The sequence below is a fragment of the Gorilla gorilla genome, chromosome 1, assembly GCF_029281585.2.
Source record: "Gorilla gorilla gorilla isolate KB3781 chromosome 1, NHGRI_mGorGor1-v2.1_pri, whole genome shotgun sequence".
Lineage (NCBI taxonomy): Eukaryota > Metazoa > Chordata > Mammalia > Primates > Hominidae > Gorilla > Gorilla gorilla.
This window is the reverse complement of record NC_073224.2, coordinates 53,793,517-53,814,029: the sequence shown is the minus strand read 5'-3', so window position 1 is coordinate 53,814,029 and position 20,513 is coordinate 53,793,517. Positions and strand designations below refer to the sequence as shown.

The 20,513-nt window shown below is 43.7% G+C and overlaps 1 protein-coding gene across 4 annotated transcripts; it reads right to left on the bottom strand.

Annotated features, from left to right (window-relative positions):
• Nucleotides 1-2,912: 2,912 nt before the first annotated feature.
• Nucleotides 2,913-20,513, bottom strand: ADIPOR1 (adiponectin receptor 1). 4 transcript variants are annotated; one of them, XM_019028945.4, is made up of 9 exons: nt 20,272-20,400; nt 16,311-16,377; nt 13,030-13,264; nt 10,409-10,525; nt 8,536-8,707; nt 7,081-7,267; nt 5,857-6,044; nt 4,124-4,317; nt 2,913-3,800 (listed from the first exon to the last, which is right to left on the bottom strand). In XM_019028945.4, the coding sequence occupies exons 3-9, from the start codon at nt 13,168-13,170 to the stop codon at nt 3,672-3,674; spliced, it is 1,128 nt and encodes a 375-aa protein (XP_018884490.1). In that variant the 5' UTR covers nt 13,171-13,264; nt 16,311-16,377; nt 20,272-20,400; the 3' UTR covers nt 2,913-3,671. The 4 variants fall into 4 exon arrangements, with proteins under 4 accessions (XP_018884490.1, XP_063565509.1, XP_004028226.1 ...); XM_063709439.1 differs by having other exon boundaries at nt 19,985-20,364; XM_004028177.5 differs by lacking the exon at nt 16,311-16,377 and having other exon boundaries at nt 20,272-20,513.

The following is a 20,513-nucleotide window of genomic DNA, read 5'->3' as shown; positions in this document are numbered from 1 at the left end:
TTAGCTGGGCATGGTGGCATGTGCCTGTAATCCCAGCTACTTGGGAGGCTGAGGCAGGAGAATCGCTTGAACCCCAGAGGCGGAGGTTGCAGTGAGCCGAGATTGCTCCATGGCACTCCAGCCTGGGCAACAGAGTGAGATTCTGTCTCAATTAAAAAAAAAAAAAAAAAAAGGAGGCCAAGAATGAAAACTGAGAATCTGATTCTATCCCTTTCCTATTAGTGAATGAAGAACTAGGGGAAAGACTAACTTATTTTCTAACTACATTTACTATGTATTCCACAGAGTCAATGATATAAAATGACATACCAAAAGTACCAAATAGGTGCCCAATAATGTTATCTCTTAGATCGTCTTTCCCTGATCTTGTCTAGTACGGAGAAATGAAGAAACACACATTAGGTTGTTTTTTATTTTATTTTATTTTTTTAAGAGATAGGCTCTTGCTCTATCACCCAGACTGGAGTGCAGTGGTGTGATCATAGCTCACTGCAGCCTCCAACTCCTGGACTCAAGCAATCCTCCCCCACACACTAGGCCTTCTCAACAGCTGTGGATCTCATTTCCTTATCTAGAAAATGGAGTTGGATCAGATATGATCCCTAGGTTTCCTTCCATTTCTTATACTAGTGGCTGCAAACTGAGATGCCTGCAGAGGCCAGCAGATGACTGCACTGAGACCATCACTCTAGGTAGGGACCATGATGAACTGGAGCGCACCAGCCTTCTATAAAGGACATACATAGCTGCTTTTGAGCAGCAGTTGATTGCTCTCACTGTGCAAGGCCAAACATGTCTACAGATGTTTTTGATGTACAGGTCATCAGTTTGTGACTTCTGCCAACAGTTCCTTAAGCATTTTTTAAGACTTAAAATGGTTTTGGATTAAACATATAAAACACTCATTGCATAAAGGCAGTGAGTATCACATGATCTTAGGAAAGAGGATCACATAGGTGCTCACCACCTAACTTAAAATAACATAAACTTTAAAGATTCTTAGTCCTTCAGAGGTAAACATTATTCTAAATTAACATTCCCTCTTTAAAGTTTTTACCATGTTTGTATCCTTAAATCTATCATTAATTTAGCAAGTTTCTTAATTTTACATACATGCAATTATGCAAATGTATTCTGTTGCTTCCCTCCCTTCCTGCCGATCTTATTTCTGAGGCTCAACCATGTTGTTGCTTGTCACTGTAATTCATTTTCACCAGTAGTGTTTCATTATATGAATACACCAAGATATAGTTTTCCATTCAAGTTTTGGACATTTGGCTTGTTTGCAATATTTTGCTACTACAAACAGCTGCAATGAACCCTTTGGTACAAGCCAGGTTTTTCAAGAGCGGTGTGTTTCAAAGCGTGAGTAGTGACCCATTACTGAGTCATGAGAACAATTTAGTGGGTCAGCTAGCACTGTTTTTAAGTGAAGTAACCTAGGTTGGATATCAGATGCATTTCATATTATATAGTGTCGTTTCACGAAATGTTTGAATGTTGTCAACATGTATACACTCTTTGTGTGTCCACGTAAAGTGGTCCTGCCAATGTATACTTCCACCAGCAGCATCTGGTCTGCTCCACATCTGCACCAACACTCAATATTAGGCTTCTAATTTGGTTTCAGTCTGGTTGGAGTAAGACAGGTTATCATTTTGGTTTTAATTTACATTTCCTTGGTTACTTGAGGCAGAGAAACTTTTCCTGTTGGTGTAGGTGGATTTTTTTTTAAAAGGATAATTTGTTCTTCCATTGTAGAAACTTGACTCTTGACATGAACCCAACTTTAACTCAGAAAGACTGCCCTTAAACTGCCTGCATTAGCTGAGAAGTGATTACTGATATCTTGCGCTATATAATGAACAGAACTCATGTCAGGTTGAGTACAATTCACAATAGCACTGAAAAGCATGGAATGACCCCTGGATGAGACAACCTTAAGCAACATGGGATATATCCCTAAACTTTGGGATGTATTCCAACACTTTTGATAATCTTCTAATTATTATTACTATACTTTTTTTTTTTTTTTTGAGATAGAGTATCGCTCTGTCACCCAGGCTGGAATGCAGCGGCATGATCTTGGCTCATTGCAACGTCCGCCTCCCGGGTTCAAGCAACAAGTAGCTGGGATTATACGTGCCCGCCACCATGCCTGGCTAATTTTTGTATTTTTAGTAGAGATGGGGTTTCACCATCTTGGCCAGGCTGGTCTTGAACTCCTGACCTCATAATCCACCCACCTCAGCCTCCCAAAGTGCTTGGATTAAAGGCGTGAGCCACCGCATCCAGTCTATTATTTTTTGAGACAGTCTTGCTCTGTTGCCCAGGCCAGAGTGCAGTGGTGTGATCTCAGCTCACTGCAACCTCCACCTCCCGGGTTCAAGTGATTCTCGTGCCTTACCCTCCCGAGTAGCTGGGATTACAGGCACCCACCACCACACGAGGCTAATGTTTGTATTTTTAGTAGAGATGGGGGTTTCACCATGTTGGCCAGGCTGGTCTCGAACTCTTGGCCTCAAGCAATCCACCCGCTCGGACTCCCAAAGCGTTGGGATTACAGGCGTGAGCCACTGCATCCAGCCCTGAGAATCTCCTAATTATTGAACACTACTATAGCATACTGATTTCTCTAACAAGATGGTCTGTTCTTTTCAAATGGCTCTATGAAAAAAAAAAAAAATTTAAAAATGTAAAAAGATAATCCATACAACAATTACATAAAAAAGTAAAGCTGTATTGGGGAATGGATGCTAGGAATTCAATTAGGTCCATTTATTGGCCTGCATGTGCCAGCCTGTCAATGCCTATGATTCAAATTTGTGCCTCAGGAGAATCTGAAATTATCACAGGTCTTACTTAATGTTTTGGAGTTGTGTGCAAATAATCAAGACCATACATGTGAAATCTTTGAATGCCAAGTGTCTTCTGTACTTTCTTTTATTAACATCATAGTCTTTGCATCAAGATACATAGCAATGATAGCAGGTTTCTTTTTAAAGCTTAGTATTAAATATTAAATATCTTTCCCCATTTAAATTTTACATTACTCTGCCAAGAAAAAAAAAAAAAATTAAAACTCAAGTTACTTGAAGCCTGGACACACTTCCATGATTAGCCGGGCTAGGTAAAAGTTGGTGGCTTTATTCTTCCTGCTCTATAAGCAGATCCAGGCCCTAGAAAGATGGGACCAGGGTATATAATTGTTTTTGAAAAGTGTGCTACAAAAACGGATGGCCTGTTATAAGCCAGGATACAAAGTTAAGGGTGGGGGTAAGGGAGGGACATTTTCTTCCAGAAGAAAAGACAGAATTTCTGAAGAGTCCCAGTCCATAATTTTCCCAAAATGGTTGGAGGAGAGGGTAAAATCTCAACATGAGTTTCAAAGTACTGTCTCTGTGAGGGGCCGGTAGATGCCTTGCTGAGGAGGGTAACTGCTGAGGAGGGGATGGCTAAGTTTGACCATGCCCCATCCCCAGCTAGGAGAATGGAAATGGAAAGTTTATTGCCCAGTGGGTGTGAAAGTGGGCTGAAGCTTGGTTGGTACTGAATTCTCTAAGAGGTTTCTTCTAGAAACAGACAACTCAGACTCTTCCTCTCACTTCAGCAAAGAAGTTATTTTTAAAAGCACTTGGGAAGTTCCTCCTCCACCCCGCAGGTGGGAAGGCTCAGAGAAGGGTGTCATCAGTACAGCCGCCTTCTAGGCCGTAACGGAATTCCTGAAGGTTGGAGACTCCATAGAAGTGGACAAAGGCTGCTGCCACCACCAGGACATGGAAAATCTGATGAGATTGGAACTGTAGGAATAAAAAGAAAAGAGCCTTTAGGATAATGCAAGGAAGAATAAGAAACAAGTAGGAGAAAGCATTTGCTTCTTCTAGTTTCTCCTTAATTAAACAAATTTGTTAATATCATTAAAGTGGTATATTTAGAAAGTTTTAAAAACACAGTCCTTGTCAGAGATACACCAAAATGTTAATATTGATGATTTTCCTTCAATGCACATATATGTACCTCCAAACACTATATGAACCCAGTCTCTTACCACCTTTCCCTCAGCCCTTTAACTTTGGGCTGTTCACTCACCATCATAAGACCTGCTGGAAGATTCATTTCTTACCCATATGTCAAATTTTCCAGGAAAGAAGCGCTCAGGAATTCGAGCAGCATAAAGGCCAGCTCCAGTGATGTACATCACAGCCATGAGGAAGAACCAGCCCATCTGGCCCACTGTGGTGGCCTTGACAAAGCCCTCAGCGATAGTAAAGTGCATGGTGGGCACGACACCACTCAAGCCAAGTCCCAGGAACACGCCTGAACAGAACAGACATAAGACTGTCAAACAAGGAAACAGCCACCGCATGGAAGGCACTGCTGTCTTACTCTGGAATTTCAATGTTTATGATAATTAGCTATTTTTGGATGAATAGTACATGTTTAGGAAACTTAGCTACAAGATGGATAACACTCAACAGATATTTCTTCTATGTCCTGAATGGGAAGAAGCTGTGTAAGTGCTTACTACCTTTTAAGCACCAAGAACAAAGATCTCATATTCTTCATTATCTGTTAACGAATTTAGGTAAAAATGGTATGTCAAGACTCTCTGATGGCTAACTTGGGTACAGAACTTAGATGTCAAGGCTTCAGTTGCCTCCCAAGTCAGCGAAGCATAGGATAGGCTTCCTGTTAAGATCATAAAAGTCTTACATAACCAGAACTCTGACCTCCTGAGTAGACAGATATACCCAGATTAGCAGTTATCCTGTAGCTGCTGGGACACACAAGTAAGGCAAGAGCAAGGGAAGAATGGGTACGTGTCTCATCATTACACTACACATAACTGAAGGGCAGGGACCACCTCTCCATCTTTGTAAATACCTTTGTTTAAGCACAGTGCAAGGCATGTGGCTGGTGCTTGATAAATATTTAATTATTATTATTTTTTTCTTTTCTTTCTTTTCTTTTTTTTTTTTTTTGAGATACAGTCTTGCTTTGTTGCCCAGGCTGGAGTGCAGTGGCGTGATCTTGGCTCACTACAACCTCTGCCCCCGACCAGGTTCAAGTGATTCTCCCGCCTCAGCCTCTCAAGTAGCTGCAATTACAGGCACCTGCCACAATGCTGACTAATTTTTATATTTTAAATAAAAACAGGGTTTTACCATGTCGGCCAGGCTGGTCTCAAACTCCTGACTTCAAGTGATCCGCCTGCCTCGGCCCCCCAAAGTGCTGGGATTACAGGCGTGAGCCACTGCTCCCGGACAATATTTAATTATTTTAACTGAAGGTTAAAACATAGCAGATATTAATTGTAAAGGGACTAAAGACTAGTGGTAATTGGTGGTGTTGCTGCAAGTAATAAAAGCTTAAAATAAGAGTCCAGAGGAGATGAGACAACACAAAGATGTTTACGCTTGTAGCTATTACTTTGTTACCTGTTTATGCTCAAGGTATTTTCATTCACCAAACCAGGTATTCCATTCCCTTAGTAAAATGCCTCTGAGTGTTTTAATTTTAATCCCTTGGTCTGAGCTTGGGACTCGGGTCACTAAAATTACTGTGCTTGCTACATTTTTCAACTGTCACAAACCAAGTATAAGAGTAGCTACATCTGTGCTTGCAGTTAATTGACCAGCTGGGTAATGATCTGTCCTACTGGCATTCTACTGAAACAGTATGACACTTGGGGTTGAGAACTGAGCTTTGAAATTGATGCTGTTTTGAAAGTTCTGAAACACAAATCAGGGTTTGGGTGGGGTTCTCAAGCTGCAAACCTTAAGGCTCAAATAGGTTTGAACCTATCAGGCCTAAGGTCTAAATACCTCTGAGGTGTACGTACATCTTCCGACCTACCTGCTCTTGTCTGCCGGTGCTTAGGAGTGGCAAACCGGTCCCACTGCGCCACAATGATGGCAGAAATGCCCAGGACACAGACGATGGAGAGGTAGATGAGCCGTGGCTGTGGGGAGCAGTAGAAGGAATAATAGAGCCAGGGGACAAAGCTCCCCATAATTAGAAGAGCAATCCCTGAATAGTCCAGTCTAAAAAGAACCACAAAAATGAAACAAATCAGTGGGGGAAATGAATTTGTATGGCTCATTTAACTAGCTCTTTCTGTTCTCCACCTGCTCCCAGATTTAACCATTCCCTCAATCTATCCTGTATTGTAGATTCCCATACAATCTATCCTGTATTCTGGATTAAAATTCCACAAGGTCACTTCTATTTTACGATGGAAAAATCTCTAAGAATCCCCATTCAAAGAACTCTATCCCTTTCCCTTACTAGTGAACAGCCGTATCTCCCGTAGTAGACACTTGAATTTAGAAATTCCATCACAATCCAGCTGGTTCCCAGCATCACACTCAGGAAAGGCTTTGAAAATTCTCCTATTCTGATAGAATGAGTTTTAAAAACAAAATTCTTAAATTGGGAGTAGTATTAAGGGATACTCTAGCTTTTTCTATCTTAGTTGACTTTTTAAATGAGGAAAATGTACCTTCTTACTGGTGTTGTTAGGAAAAACAAAATAATACATGACTGTCGCCACCAAAACCAACAATAACAACAAAAACAAGCAAACAAATAGAACCTCAGGCTCACGGCTGGGCAAGAGAGAAAGCACACGATGATGGACATCTGGAGCTTCCAGCAATGCATGGGCTGCAAAGATAAGCTTTACTTGACTGCTGGGTAGGAGCACCAGCAGAATGAAGCATAGACTATTTACCACACCCTACTTTGGCTTGGGCTAATAGTAAGTTACGCTTGTACAAGGTCTTAGAAAGCAGCCAGTGCACTGGCACTCTAAGCCTCACAAAATATAGTACTTTTCAGGTAGAAAATATATTCCACAATTGGTCTCTCCATCTGTTGAAGAGGATGCAGTAAGTCTGTTCATGAAGTGTTTAAGAGAAAAGCTTCATCACCCCACTATCGCCACAGAACAGAGAGCCTTTCCTCTGGCATATCAAGAAACCTTTAGGAGTGATACGCTTACTATCACCCAGTAAGCACTGGGATCTCAAGATGTGACAACAGTGCACAGTATTTTCCTATGGTGTTCTTTTAACTCACTTGGAAAAAGTCCGAGAGACTTTCTCTGAATGACAATAGACGGTGTGAAAGAGCCAGGAGAAGCTGAGGCAGAGCACTGCACCCAAAAAGAACATCCCAAAAACCACCTTCTCCTGTAGAGGGGCCATGAAGTACATATTTGGTCTGAGCATGGTCAAGATTCCCAAAAAGAGAAACAGCACGAAACCTGCAGGAGGGTAAAATAAAAAAAACCTGTAAGAAAAAAGGGAATGTGTACACTTTGACGGTTGATGTTTTTGAATCAGAGAGCTACAGGCAACATCACTAATCATCAGGGAAATACAAATTAAAAGCACAATGAAATACCACCTTACTCCTGCAAGAAAGGCCATTATTAAAAAGCCAAAAAACAACAGATGTTGGCATGGATATGGTAAAAGGGGAATGCTTATACACTCCTTGTGGGAATGTAAATTATAAATTAGTATAACCTCTATGGAAAAGGGTATAGAGATTCCTTAAAGAACTAAAAGTAGAGCTACTATTTGATCCACCAATCCCACTACCAGGTATCTACCCAAAGGAAAAGCAGTCATATGAAAAAAACACACGCACATGTATGTTTACTGTAGCACAATTCACAACTCTAAAGATATGGAACCAACCTAAGTGTCCATTGACCAATGAGTGAATAAAGAAAATGTGGTGTATGTACACCATGGAATACTACTCAGCCATAAAAAGGAATGCAATAATGTCTTTTGCAGCAACCTGGATGAAGCTGAAGGCCACTGTTCTAAGTGAAATAACTTAGGAATGAAAAATCAAATACTGTATGTGTTCTCACTTATAAGTGGGAGCTAAGCTATGAGTACGCAAAGGCATATAGAGTGATACAATGGACTATGGAGACTCAGAAGCGGGAGGGGGAGATAGGGGTGTGGGACAGAAAAACTACATATTGGGTACAATGTACACTACTAAGGTGATGGGTGCATTAAAATCTCAGAATTCACCAGTATATAATTCATCCATGTAACCAACCCCCCCCACCCCTTTGTACCCCAAGAGCTATTGAAATAAGAAAAAAAAATCAGAAAGCTATGAGGTTTAGCTGTGTAATTGCAGTCCAATGTTTCAAAGAAAGTGGCACCAGTCACAGAAACCCAGATGAAAAGACCATTTTTTGAAATGTTGGCATTTTACTTTTACAGCCGGAAATTACGAAGTACAAGGAATTGTCTCCACCTAGAACAGTTCTGCCAGGGATCACAAAAAAATATCTAGTCCCAATTTCTTTGGTTTCTAGGCCTTTTACTCTCAGTCTTAAAGATCAGTGATCAAGGGTCAACCAAGGTTATTACCTTAAAGTCATTAGTAGTTTAAAGGTAGAATCCCAGCTGTCAATCGATCTGAACAACTTTGTTGGGCTCTATAAACCCTTCGCAGTTAGGGAGACAACAAATTCCACCTTTCCCCATCCAAATCACTCACCAAGCAGATGGGTCCAGATGTTGCCAGTTTCTGTATGGATGCGGAAGATGCTCTTGAAGCAAGCCCGAAAGGAGGGCATGGGTGGTCTATGACCATGTAGCAGATAGTCGTTGTCCTTTAGCCAGTCAGGGAGCACATCATATGGGATGACCCTCCAACGTCCCTCCCAGACCTAGAACATATACACTTTCTCTGGGTAGGGCACTACATAGTACCTTCCCCAAGGGCAAGCAGTGATGGAGAACTAGTCTAGGAAGATGTCAGTCAGGCTCTGAATGGTCCTAGGTAATAGTGGAGAACCAGCCTGGACTGGGAGATATCCAAGACACGGCATGAATGGGGCTAGCAGAGTCCTGACTCATATTTTGACCATTAAAAAAAAAAAAAAATCCTGGCTGCGTGTGGCGGCTCATGCCTGTAATCCTAGCACTTTGGGAGGCTGAGGCAGGTGGATTACCTGAGGTCAGGAGTTCAAGACCTGCCTGACTAACATGGTGAAACCCTGTCTCTACTAAAAATACAAAAAATTGGCCGGGCATGGTGGCGGGCACCTGTAATCCCAGCTACTCAGGAGGCTGAGGCAGGAGAATGGTTTGAACCTGGCAGGCGGGGGTTGCAGTGAGCCGAGATTGCACCACTGCACTCCAGCCTGGGCGACTGAGCAAGACTCTGTATTCAAAACAAACAAACAAAAAAACAAAAACAAAAACAAACAAACAAAAAATCTCTTTGTCTTTGTTTCATGTTAGTTTATCTGGAGAAGTTTTAGGTAAGTGTTTCTCAACCTTTTAAGAAAATATGGTCCAACCAGGCTGGGCGCAGTGGTTCACGCCTGTAATCCCAGCACTTTGGGAGGCTGAGGTGGGCGGATCACCTGAGGTCGGGAGTTTGAGACTAGCCTGACCAACATGGAGAAACCCCGTATCCACTAAAAATACAAAAATAAGCCAGGCGTGGTGGCACATGCCTGTAATCCCAGCTACTCGGGAGGCTGAGGCAGGAGAAGTGCTTGAACCTGGGAGGCGGAGGTTGCAGTGAGCTGAGATCGTGCCATTGCACCTGGGAGACAAGAGCAAAACTCTGTCTCAAAAAAAAAAAATATATATATGGTGCAACCTCCTTTAGGCTACTTGAAATTTCAAAATTGATATACTGAATAAAAACAAAAAAATTATAAACGTTGTTTTAAAAAACATACAGATCCCTCCTTTGCCCCTCTCCAGGAGACTCTATCTCATGTCTCATCCCTCCCCCAATTAGATTCTAAGTTCTTACCACGTCTTTTTAGAGTAGGGGTTCTTAATCTGGGATCCATGCACTATGGACAGGATCCAGGAAATAGATGGAAAAAATTGTATTTCCATTTACCTCTAAGTAAATTGAGCATTTTCCTCAATTATAAGCATAGGCAACAAACCACAGTATTAGTACAACTTGTGGCTTTGTCACCAACAGAAATCAGATACTCTCACACATTAGTTCTGCAGGTATCTCAAAATACTGTTTCTATTCATCATTACTTAGAAATTACAAATTTTGATAAAATACATTAGTGCTCATCATTCATGTATATTTAATGTGTTAACAAAGGCATTCATATTACTGTCATATTGAAATATTTTGATGACTTCCAAAGGCGCCCCTTGCATAGAAAAGAATCCGTTTTAAGAATATATTTTGAACAATGCCTCACAGAGTAGGCAGTAAAAATTTAGCCAGTCTTCACATTGATTTACCTCATCTTAACCAAAAAACAAATCCACTCCTTCCCAGGAGTAAAAGCTCTTCGACCCAGTGCAAGCTTGCTGCCTGGGGACATCCCAGACAGGCCTGCTGCCCTTCCCCTTCCAGGACAGAAGCTCATAGGCCATACCTTGTACACAAACTCTTCCATCTTCTCCATGGCGTGGTGGGCTTGCAGGGGAAGTGTCAGTACCCGCACCTCCTCCTCTTCTTCCTGGGGCACTGGGCATGTTTGCTCTTCTTCAGCCTATGGGGGAAAAAACCCACAACAATCCAGGGAGTCATCTCATAAATTGTACTATTCCAGAGCAGAGAGACCCAGAAAAACCCAAACCTAATGCCTTCTGCCCAGCCTCTTTCCTACAGAGGGTCTTGTGGTCTCTTCTCCAAAAGCATACATACTGAGTTTACAACACTAGTTAGAAATTTATTAATACTTCGTAAATGCTGGAGTGAACATTCTATGCAGTGCGTAAAAGAAGGACTGTTACAGAGACTAGCATTGGGGGAATACACCAGCTCTAGGTACTGAATGACATCCTTTTCTTTAGGATAGTGGTTCTTAACTTTCCTCAGTTTCCCAAAGGGTTCTCTTTTCTAGGCCATTACATTTTCTTTCTTTCTTTCTTTTTTTGAGATGGAATATCCCTCTGTCACCCAGGCTGGAGTACAGTGGTGCGATCTCTGTTCACTGCAACCTCCGCCTCCCGGGTTCAAGCAATTCTCATGCCTCGGCCTCCAAGTAGCTGGGATTACAGGCGCCCACCACCATGCCTGACTAATTTTTGTATTTTTAGTAGAGATGGGGTTTCACCATGTTGGCCAGGCTGTTCTCAATCTCCTGACCTCACGTGATCCTCCTGCCTCGGCCTCCCAAAGTGCTGGGATTACAGGCTGAGCCACCATGCCCAGCCTACATTTTCAAAACAACGAAAAAGACACAGAGTCTCAGAGAGTTCCATTAACAATAATTCTGTTCAGAGTTCCCTGTTCACTGACTCTAGGGATGCTGTCATGATTGAAACTTTGTATCTACAGCAGCTCCCAGGAGTACCAGGGCCTCAGAAGTGGTTCCATGGAAAACAGCGGTACTGATTCCAGGGCCTAAAAAAGTGCACCCAGAGGGCCGGGCGCGGTGGCTCACGCCTGTAATACCAGCACTTTGGGAGGCTGAGGCGGGCGGATCACGAGGTCAGGAGATCGAGACCATCCTGGCTAACACGGTGAAACCCCGTCTCTACTAAAAACACAAAAAATTAGCCGGGCGAGGTGGCGGGCACCTGTAGTCCCAGCTACTCAGGAGGCTGAAGCAGGAGAATGGCATGAACCCCGGAGGGCGGAGCCTGCAGTGAGCCGAGAACGCGCCACTGCACTCCAGCCAGGGCGACAGCGAGACTCTGTCTCCAAAAAAAAAAAAAAGCACACCCAGGAGAGCACTTGCCTGTGAAAGGGAGAGAACTTTCTCTCTCTCTATCCCAAGGCTCCGAATCATGGCTATAGAAAGCCTGGCAGTTCAACTCCTTTTCTGGGCTATTTCTCTCCTGTTGTTGATGGTCACTAGTAAACACATGGTCCATCTTAGATTTTGTGCTACAGCTTCCAGCCAGTCTACCCCAACGTCCATTCTCTCTCTTCCTAAGTAACAAAGCCCACGGTTTTGTTCAGGGTGGCAATGTTACTGCAATTTTACTCAGGCTGCACTTTCTAACCTCCACTGCAGCTGAATATAGTTATGTAAGTAAGTTCTGGCCGAAGTCTTATGAGGTACTTCCTGATAGTCCCTTTATTTATTTTTGTTTTTCTGAGAGGGGGTTTCACTCGTTGCCCAGGCTGGAGTGCAATGGCACGATCTTGGCTCACTGCAACCTCTGCCTCCCAGATTCAAGCGATTCTCCTGCCTCAGCCTCCCGAGTAGCTGGGATTACAGGCGACTGCCACCACACCCAGCTAATTTTTGTGTTTTTAGTAGAGAGGGGGCTTCACTATGTTGGCCAGGCTGGTCTCGAACTCCTGATCTCAGGTGATCCACCTGCCTCGGCCTCTCAAAGTGTTGGGATTACAGGTGTGAGCCACCGTGCCCGGCCCTGATAGTCCCTTTAAAAGGCAAAGAGTTGGCCGGGCACAGTGGCTCATACCTGTAATTCCAACACTTTGGGAGGTTGAGGCAGGAGGATCACTTGAGCCTAGGAGTTTAAGATCAGCCTAGGCAACATGGCAAGATCTTATCTCAATAAAAATAAAACGGAAAGAGAGGGCCTTTCTTCTCGTTTCCCTTTCATGGTGGGTAGAATGTGGGTATGATGGGCACATATTAAGAGTGATGGGAGAGCAACACAGGTGCCTGACAGTGATGGATCCTCCATATCAGCCCTGGATTGGTTACTTCTGAAATTCTTTTGCTTGAGAGACTTCTGTCCTGTCAAAACTGTAAGGATTTTTGTGTGTTATATGAAGTCAAACCTAATCCTAATTGACTGCTTCCTTCATTCATTCAGATATTTACTGATTATTTATTGGACTGCAGGCCTTGTGCTAAGCACTGGTGTTACAAAGGTGAGTGCATTCCCAAAAGCTTACAATGGGGAAAGCAGACAACAAGATGTTTATAACAGTATCATAGGGACTTGGATAGAGACATTTCCAGGATGCAATGTTCCTCCTTTTGGACGGTGAGCTCTTAAAAAAGAGAAAATGACAGAGTTCTAAGGAGAGAAACTGAACAAGGGGATGACTCCTGGGAAGATGACTTACTTTGGGTGGGTTGGCGATTACCCGTTTGCCCTTCTCTTCTAGCAGGGGTCCCAGTTCAGCCAGTTCCACCGTGTCAGCTTCCCTGTTACTGGCAGGAGCCCCATTCCCCTGTGCCACCACAGATCCTTTGTGGGAAGACATCTGGCTGGTACCTCAATACCCTGCAGCTTCAGCTTGGGGAAAGGTTGGGGTCTCTCAGCCCCAGGGGGCAGAGATCTCCCTCTGATGGTAGACACTAAAAGCAAACACAAACATGAAGGATTGACAATTTATTCCTCTTACAGTTTCATTTCTATACTCTAATACTGAATAAGAAGCTAATCAACTCATATCCTGTCTCCAATTCTAAAGGCCAGTTAATTGCTTAAATGAAATCTATTCCTGTCCTCCCTCTTTAATGTCAACCTTTACCCAGAACCTCACTAATCTTATAGGTAAGGCTGAAAATGTAACACCTAGTTGCTTGCTTTCATATGATCTATGGTTACTGCACCAAACTGTCACCATAGAAAAACAGCTACCCACCCTCAACTCCCTCCCACAGGTATGGAACCATTTAGTGAGAAGAATCTCATCTACCACTCCCAAAGCTCACTCTGCCCAAGAAAGGCCTAGCTCTGAGACCGAGGAACAAAAATATAAAGCCAACATCTGGCTGCAATTACTGCAAGATCATCCAGGCTTAGAAATGAATTAAATGCCAACTGAACTCAGTTAGACCTTATCTACAAATGCTCTGATAAATGTGTCATACATACAAAAGGAACTTGGTTGTGGGACAGATGCCTAGTGGTTAATTTCTCTGCGAAGTCTACTAATTCTATTATAGGATTATAGCCTGAGTTCAACCCTGGGATAACAAGCTGTCATCACAATCTGTCCTGCAAGCAAGCAAGAACTTACCTGGAAGCAGGAAGGTGAAGACAAGGAGGCAGCCCCAATTTACCCTTTGCCACACACATACCTAATAACCAGCTCCACAATAACTTGTTTCAACCACCACAACCCATAATCTAAGCCCCACTCAAATGAGTATTTCAGAAACTAGAGACAGGCACACACAAAATCAGAAAAACCCAGAATTCCATTTTCTAGGAAAAATCTCAGACACTTTAGGTTTTCCTGGGTTGGATTTTCACAGTAGTCTTTAATCAGGCCTCAGGGAAATGCAAATAAAAAAAGAGGGAAAGAGGGAGAAAGTTTCCAAAGATTTCCACTATGCTGTAAATTATTAGTTCTCTCCCCACCTCTACCCCCATACAAAGGACTTTATTAGTTATAGCAATAGCAGTAGCCAGAATATTAGCATTTTCTTGCATTGGTTACCCAAGCCCCACCCAAACCCAAATAACCACATTGCAATGCAGGGAGGGCCAGGTAACATCTGCACATGGAGTGGGTTGCATTCCGGGAGAGGAAACTTAAGCTTAGGGAGCCCCAGTCTTTTATATTGGGCAGTAAACATAACTTTGCTCCTGAGGGAGACACTATATCATCCATGGCTATTCACTATATACAAATATCTTTGATATCTTGTGTCAGTTCTTTTTTATCTAAGAGTAATCACAATTCCTTCTCAGGGATTATAAATCTTTCTCTGACTCCCTAACTCTCTCTGTCTCTCCCCCTCCTTCCCTCCTGGAGCCGGGACACCCTTCTTTTCCTGCCCTTGGACATCAGAAACTCCAGGTTCTCCTGCCTTGGGATTCTGGGACGTGCACCAATAGCCCCTTGGGTTCTCAGGCCTTCAGCCTTAAACTGAACCAGTTACGGACTTTCCTCATTGTCTAGCTTGAGATGGCATACTGTGGGACTTAGCCTCCATAATCTCATGAGCCAATTCCCCGAATAAATCCCATCTCTATCCATATGTATGTATCCTATTGGTGCTTTCTGGAGAACACTTAATAACACATCAGGTAAGGGCAATCCTCAAGCTTCTAAACAGTCATGAGTCATGCTATGCTCAACCCACAAGCACAGTTGAAAGTAACCGGCAATCTAGTCCAAGAGAGACAAAAACAATAACTTGCCATACAGCAGACCTTTATATGGTGTCAACACATAGACAGTTCCTCTTCCTTTAAATGTGCAAGACTCTGACGAGATGCCAGCACACAGTCATAGTGAACAATTGAGCTAAGGAGAACAGGAAGCTGGAAACCTATGAAAACCTCGAGGATGGGCAACCCGCGTGAGAGGGACACAAGGAAATCTTTCTCAATAGGCTGACCTCAAAACATATTTCCTCAAAGTGAAGTACTACTGAATCAGCAGCTTTACTAAAAAATACTTTATATCGCAAGCAAAAAAAAAAAAACAACAAAAAACAACTTTATATCACAAGCAAAAAACATAAATTTTTTGGGCATCTTAGATAAATCTGAAAAGAGGGGCACACTTAGCTTGGGATACTGTTGGCAGTAACTTAGATCAGGCTACCAGGGCAAAAACAAAACAAAACAAAACAAAATTCTGGTTCTGAGATGCAATACATGGATCATAAAATAATAAATGTACTTTATTTTAGTTAGAACCCATTTCAAAATGAATGAATGAATGGGGCAGATTCCAGCTTGCCAGCATATGACTTAGCTTCTAGCCACTTAGATAAGGGCTTATGTGCATTTTCTTGTGCTTGTGGTGGCTTCTCTTATCCCTTTCCCCAGAATAAGTCAATACATTCATTGAATATTTAGCAAGTGTATTTAGGACTAGCACCCTAAGGCATTCTAAGACACTGTGCAAAATACAAGTTGAACAAGTTATAGTATTGTTTTCAAAGAGCCAGATAACATAGGTAGTTTGTGATATGCACAAAAATAAGTGATACAATTTGATTGCTCCAGGAGGGCAGTGGAGGGAGAGAACCCCTCAACTAGAATGGTCACACACTAAATTTAGTAACTTTGAGTGCTATGTAACTATTTTACTAGAGGCAATGAGAATAATATAGAGAAAATTTAAGTTGGGCAATTAGGGTCCAAAGATCATATGCAGAATCCAGATTGGCATTCTTACTAATTTCATCATTTGATCTGAAAAGTTTTTATGCCCTCAAGTCTTCTGGCTATCATCAAAGTCTTTTCCCTTTTCAGTCCAAATCATTTACTATTAGTTCTTCCGATTCCCTCTAGCTCCTCTATCACTAGCTCCTATACCACCTCTCTACATCTTCTAGACCCAGAGTCACCAAAACCTGAGACCCCAGTTAACTCACAAACCAGCCATCAGCTACAACTCATCATACAAAATATATCATCATGCATTAAAGTACATACAATGGAGGTCAATGGAGATCATGTCATCATAGTGAGCAAAGTCCATTGTCCAGTTTGGTCTTCTAAACTGTAGTAACACAGAGACAGGAAAGGGAGAGATAGGGATCGGACGTCTGGCAAGAAAGAAGAGCAAATAATACTAGGATCTGAAAATACCACTTCTATGGGGTGGATCACTCACAAACAATGGAGAATTACAAGTGTGTTTTAGTCTATGGTGTAAAATCAGAACAAACCCCTAAGGTGTTAGAACGATCCTAGGTGAGCCAACCTTCTGCCAGCTTTCTATGTCCTTATGTATTTTAGAGGAAATGCCTTTCCCCTCAAGCTTGCCACACCCAATACTGCAAATTATATTTGAGCCAAACTCGACTGAGTGCATTTTTGATGGGATTTCTTCAACTCAAGCTAATAAACCTTTACCACTAAGCTTTCCAACTGGGTAAACCTAGGATATTAGAGAGTAAAGCTGTGGAGCAGGGAGGTTGTTTGTACTCCTATAAATAAGATAATCCTGTGCCAAACTTGGGGAAAAGATTGATTTTTAATCACCAGCCAGTTAGCTGGAGAGTTATTTCACTTATAGTTTTTGGAGACATTTATATTGTGAACCAATTCCCAAGTTTTCCAGGCTACAGCACACCTTTCCTGGAGGCAAAGACACAAAGTTTCTAAGAGTTTAGTTCCCGGGCCTTTAGAGAGTCTATGCGTAGCCTCTATCCATACCTAGCTTGATTCTTGTTCTAAAGCAAGACCAGTCTAGCAGTATAGATAAAGAATACAGCCATCTTTCCCCCTATCTACTGTCTCTTAGGCAGGATAATTTCACAGCTTTGTTGGAGAAATATGAATCAAAGCAAAGGCACATGTTTGAAATCACCGAACTACAGTATATAGGGCCTCAGCTCTCCTACTTGATGCCAAGCGTCCCAGACTCTGAAGTGGAAAAACAGCCTGACTTCCTTTGTAGCTCTTCCCCAACAGAAGTCTTTTTTTTTTTTTTTTTTTTTTAAAGAAAGGGTCTTGCTCTGTCATTCAGGCTGGAGTGCAGTGGTGTGATCTCAGCTCACTGTAGCCTCAATGTGCCAGACTCAAGCAATCCTCCCACCTTAGCTTCCCAAGTCTTAGTAACTGGGACTACAGGCATGTGCCACCATGCCCAGCTAATTTTGTTTATTTTTTGTAGAGACAAGGTCTCACTATGTTGCCCAGCCTTGGCATCCCAAAGTGCTGGGATTACAGGTATGAGCCACTGTGCCTGGCTGAAGAGGTGTTTTTGAGCCCTGACAGACAGGCAAACTTTGCTAATGTCATGACAAAAAAAAAAGTGAACAGTATACAGGCATATGAAAGATTTTAATGCCAGCCCATTTTTTCTTTTTGGAGTCAGGGTCTTGCTCCCAAGTTCCAGGCCCAGGCTGGAGTGTGTGGCAACGATCATAGCTTACTGCAGCCTAGTACTCCTGGACTCAAGCAATTCTCCTGCATCAGCCTCCCAAAGTGCTGGTATTACAGGTGTGAGCCACCGTGCCCAGCCAATGCCAGCCCCCACTTTTATTTTTGGAGACAAGGGCCTCGCTCTATCCCCCAGGGTGCAGTGCAGTGGCATGATCTGCTCACTGCAACCTCCGCCTCCCAGGTTCAAGCAATTCTCTTGCCTCAGCCTCCCAAGTAGCTGGGATTACAGGCACCTGCCACCACATCCGGATAATTTTTGTATTTTCAGTAGAGACAGGGTTTTGCCATGTTGACCAGGTTGGTCTCGAACTCCTGACCTCAGGTGATCCACTCGCCTCCCAAAGTGCTGGGATTAGAGGCATGAGCCACTGTGCCCGGCCTATGCCCCCAACATTTCTGAGCAGGAAAAAGGGAATCAACTTTTAGCATGGTGAGAGGAACAAAGTCCAGGAGGTGACATTAGGGACAAATGGACATAACAACGTTGATGAGTACTGGTCCAAGAAAAAAAACTCACCATAATTCACAAAGCGTCTAGATATAAAGACGACTGCTTATCTTACCTGTGTGATAATAAGTAGATGGGACAGGATAATGTAGCAGGAGTGTTAAAGGGTTTCAGTTTGGCTTTGTATTAGAAGTCAAAGGAAATTTCCTATGGGAATAGAGAACAAATATACTGGCCTAGAAAGAAGGGCAATTTCTAACCTTCATTAATCTGAGAATACCGATTGATTACTTACAATACGCACGGTGTTGTGGCCACAGAGACAAGGCAAAGAGGAGTCAGAGGGTTGAAATGGTTGTTGGCCTCTAAATGGGGGAAATAACTTTCCTAATATCATTACTACAGGGCTTAGTGCCATTATGTGCAGGAGGAATTCAAAAGAAAAGTGCAACTTTAGTTGAAGTGATCAGAAAAAGTTTTGTGGAAGATTTTATGACACGAGATTGATAGATAGAGATGGAAACAGGGCATTCCAGGAGGGTATATGGTGTGAACATGCCATGAAAGAACACAGTCCCCAGGGCAGTAAACAATTCATTTTTCCATAGAGTTCTGGAAAGGTAAAATGAGGCCAGACTTAAGAAACTGAAAATAGCCTAAAAGCCTACTTAAGGTGGTGTACTTTATAAATCAGCAATGGGGATCAGTGGATTAATGTTGCTCCCTGTTATTTTTCTGAGATTCTCTCCTACCTGCAGGCAAAGTCTTGACCATTGAGAATAGAAAGCTTTCAGATTCTACTCTACAATTAGGTATAGTTTTGTGGAGATCTACCATAACATGGGCTTTCACAGGTAACATCAGTTTTTATGACTGACTTCCCAAGTGCAAATCACAATATGGGTACATAAAAGTTATTCCTGGAGTAAATACATTTAGTGGCTGCAAGCCGGTACCCTGACATTGCAATCTGTTTAGCACCACCCTAAATTCCTGGCAGTATACAGATAGTATACAACCTCAGGAACCGAAGTTGCACCATCGTAGCCTACCCAACTACTAGGAAAAGAAAAAAGCAGTGAACCGACCCCACTATTACTTCATTTCACAAAAGAACCAGCCATTACAATCATTTGTTTTGTAGATGGTAGCCTATGTATTCTCCGCTGTATTTTCTAGCCCGTCTTCTGAATCACTTGAGGGAAGTACTATGGTTAATCTAGTAAAGTACCATGGCCTCCTAGTGCTCCTTTGACATCTGAAACGGTGTAAACTGAAATTGGCCTTGTCAGTTTCCCATTCTCCCAAAGAGCACCAGAAACTGAGGGAAAAAAAACACTTCTCTATTTTCTTAAAAATCGAAGGCTTGAAGACCAAAATTCTCAAACAGAAGATAGTATACATCAATCCTAGATACCTAAGGTAATGAAATTTCATTTTCCCCCAAAGTACCTTCGATTCTGCCCCGCATTTCAGCCTTCAGGATTACCTTAACCCTGCAGAGCGATCACCAACCTCCCTTCCCACCCCATCAAAGTGAGGGCGCTGTCAGGACTTGACCTGCCAAAGATTGTTGGTGGAGGAACCTTAGGGCTTCCTGGCAACCCAATGCGGCTGTTCCCCGCTGAGAGGCGGTTGGCGACGTAGGCCCGCAGCCCTCCCTCCCCACGCGCGGCGGCCTCGGGGCCAGGCTTAACTCTGGCTCTCTGGTCCCGATCTGGGGAACCCATGCATCTCCACCCCGTGGGGCTAAAGGCGCAGCACTCACAGGACTGCCGGGAGTCGGGGGACAGCTGGGGACAGCCGGGGACGAGAGCCCACCGCACCTAGGCCGCCTCGGAGGCGGCGCGCAGTGGGAGGGGCCGGAAATGTTTACAACCTCGACCGGCTGGACGCCGGGAGGCCAGGCGGCTCCATGGCTGGGGCCCGAGCCCCCTGGCAAGTCGGAGCGGGTTCCCCCAACAGCTGTCTCCTCCGCAGGCCTGGGTCGGGGCTCCCGGGGTCCAAGCGCTCCCGCCGAGTACCTGCCCACCGCGCAGCCCCTGGGAGACTTACAGCCGGGCGGGCGGGCTCTGCTGGGGGCCGCGGTCCCCCGCGCTACATCCCGCGGCGCTGGAGGCGGCCTGCGGCCGAGCGGCCCCGATCTTCAACGCCCTCCCCGCGCCGGAAGGGGCGCGCGACCTCCCGCGTCACCTCCGCAGCCGCGTCACCTCCTCGCGGGCTCTGCCTGGGCCCTCCAATCCCAGGCCTTCTCGCGGAGTCCCAATCACAGGCCCGCGCCCGCCGGCCACACCTCC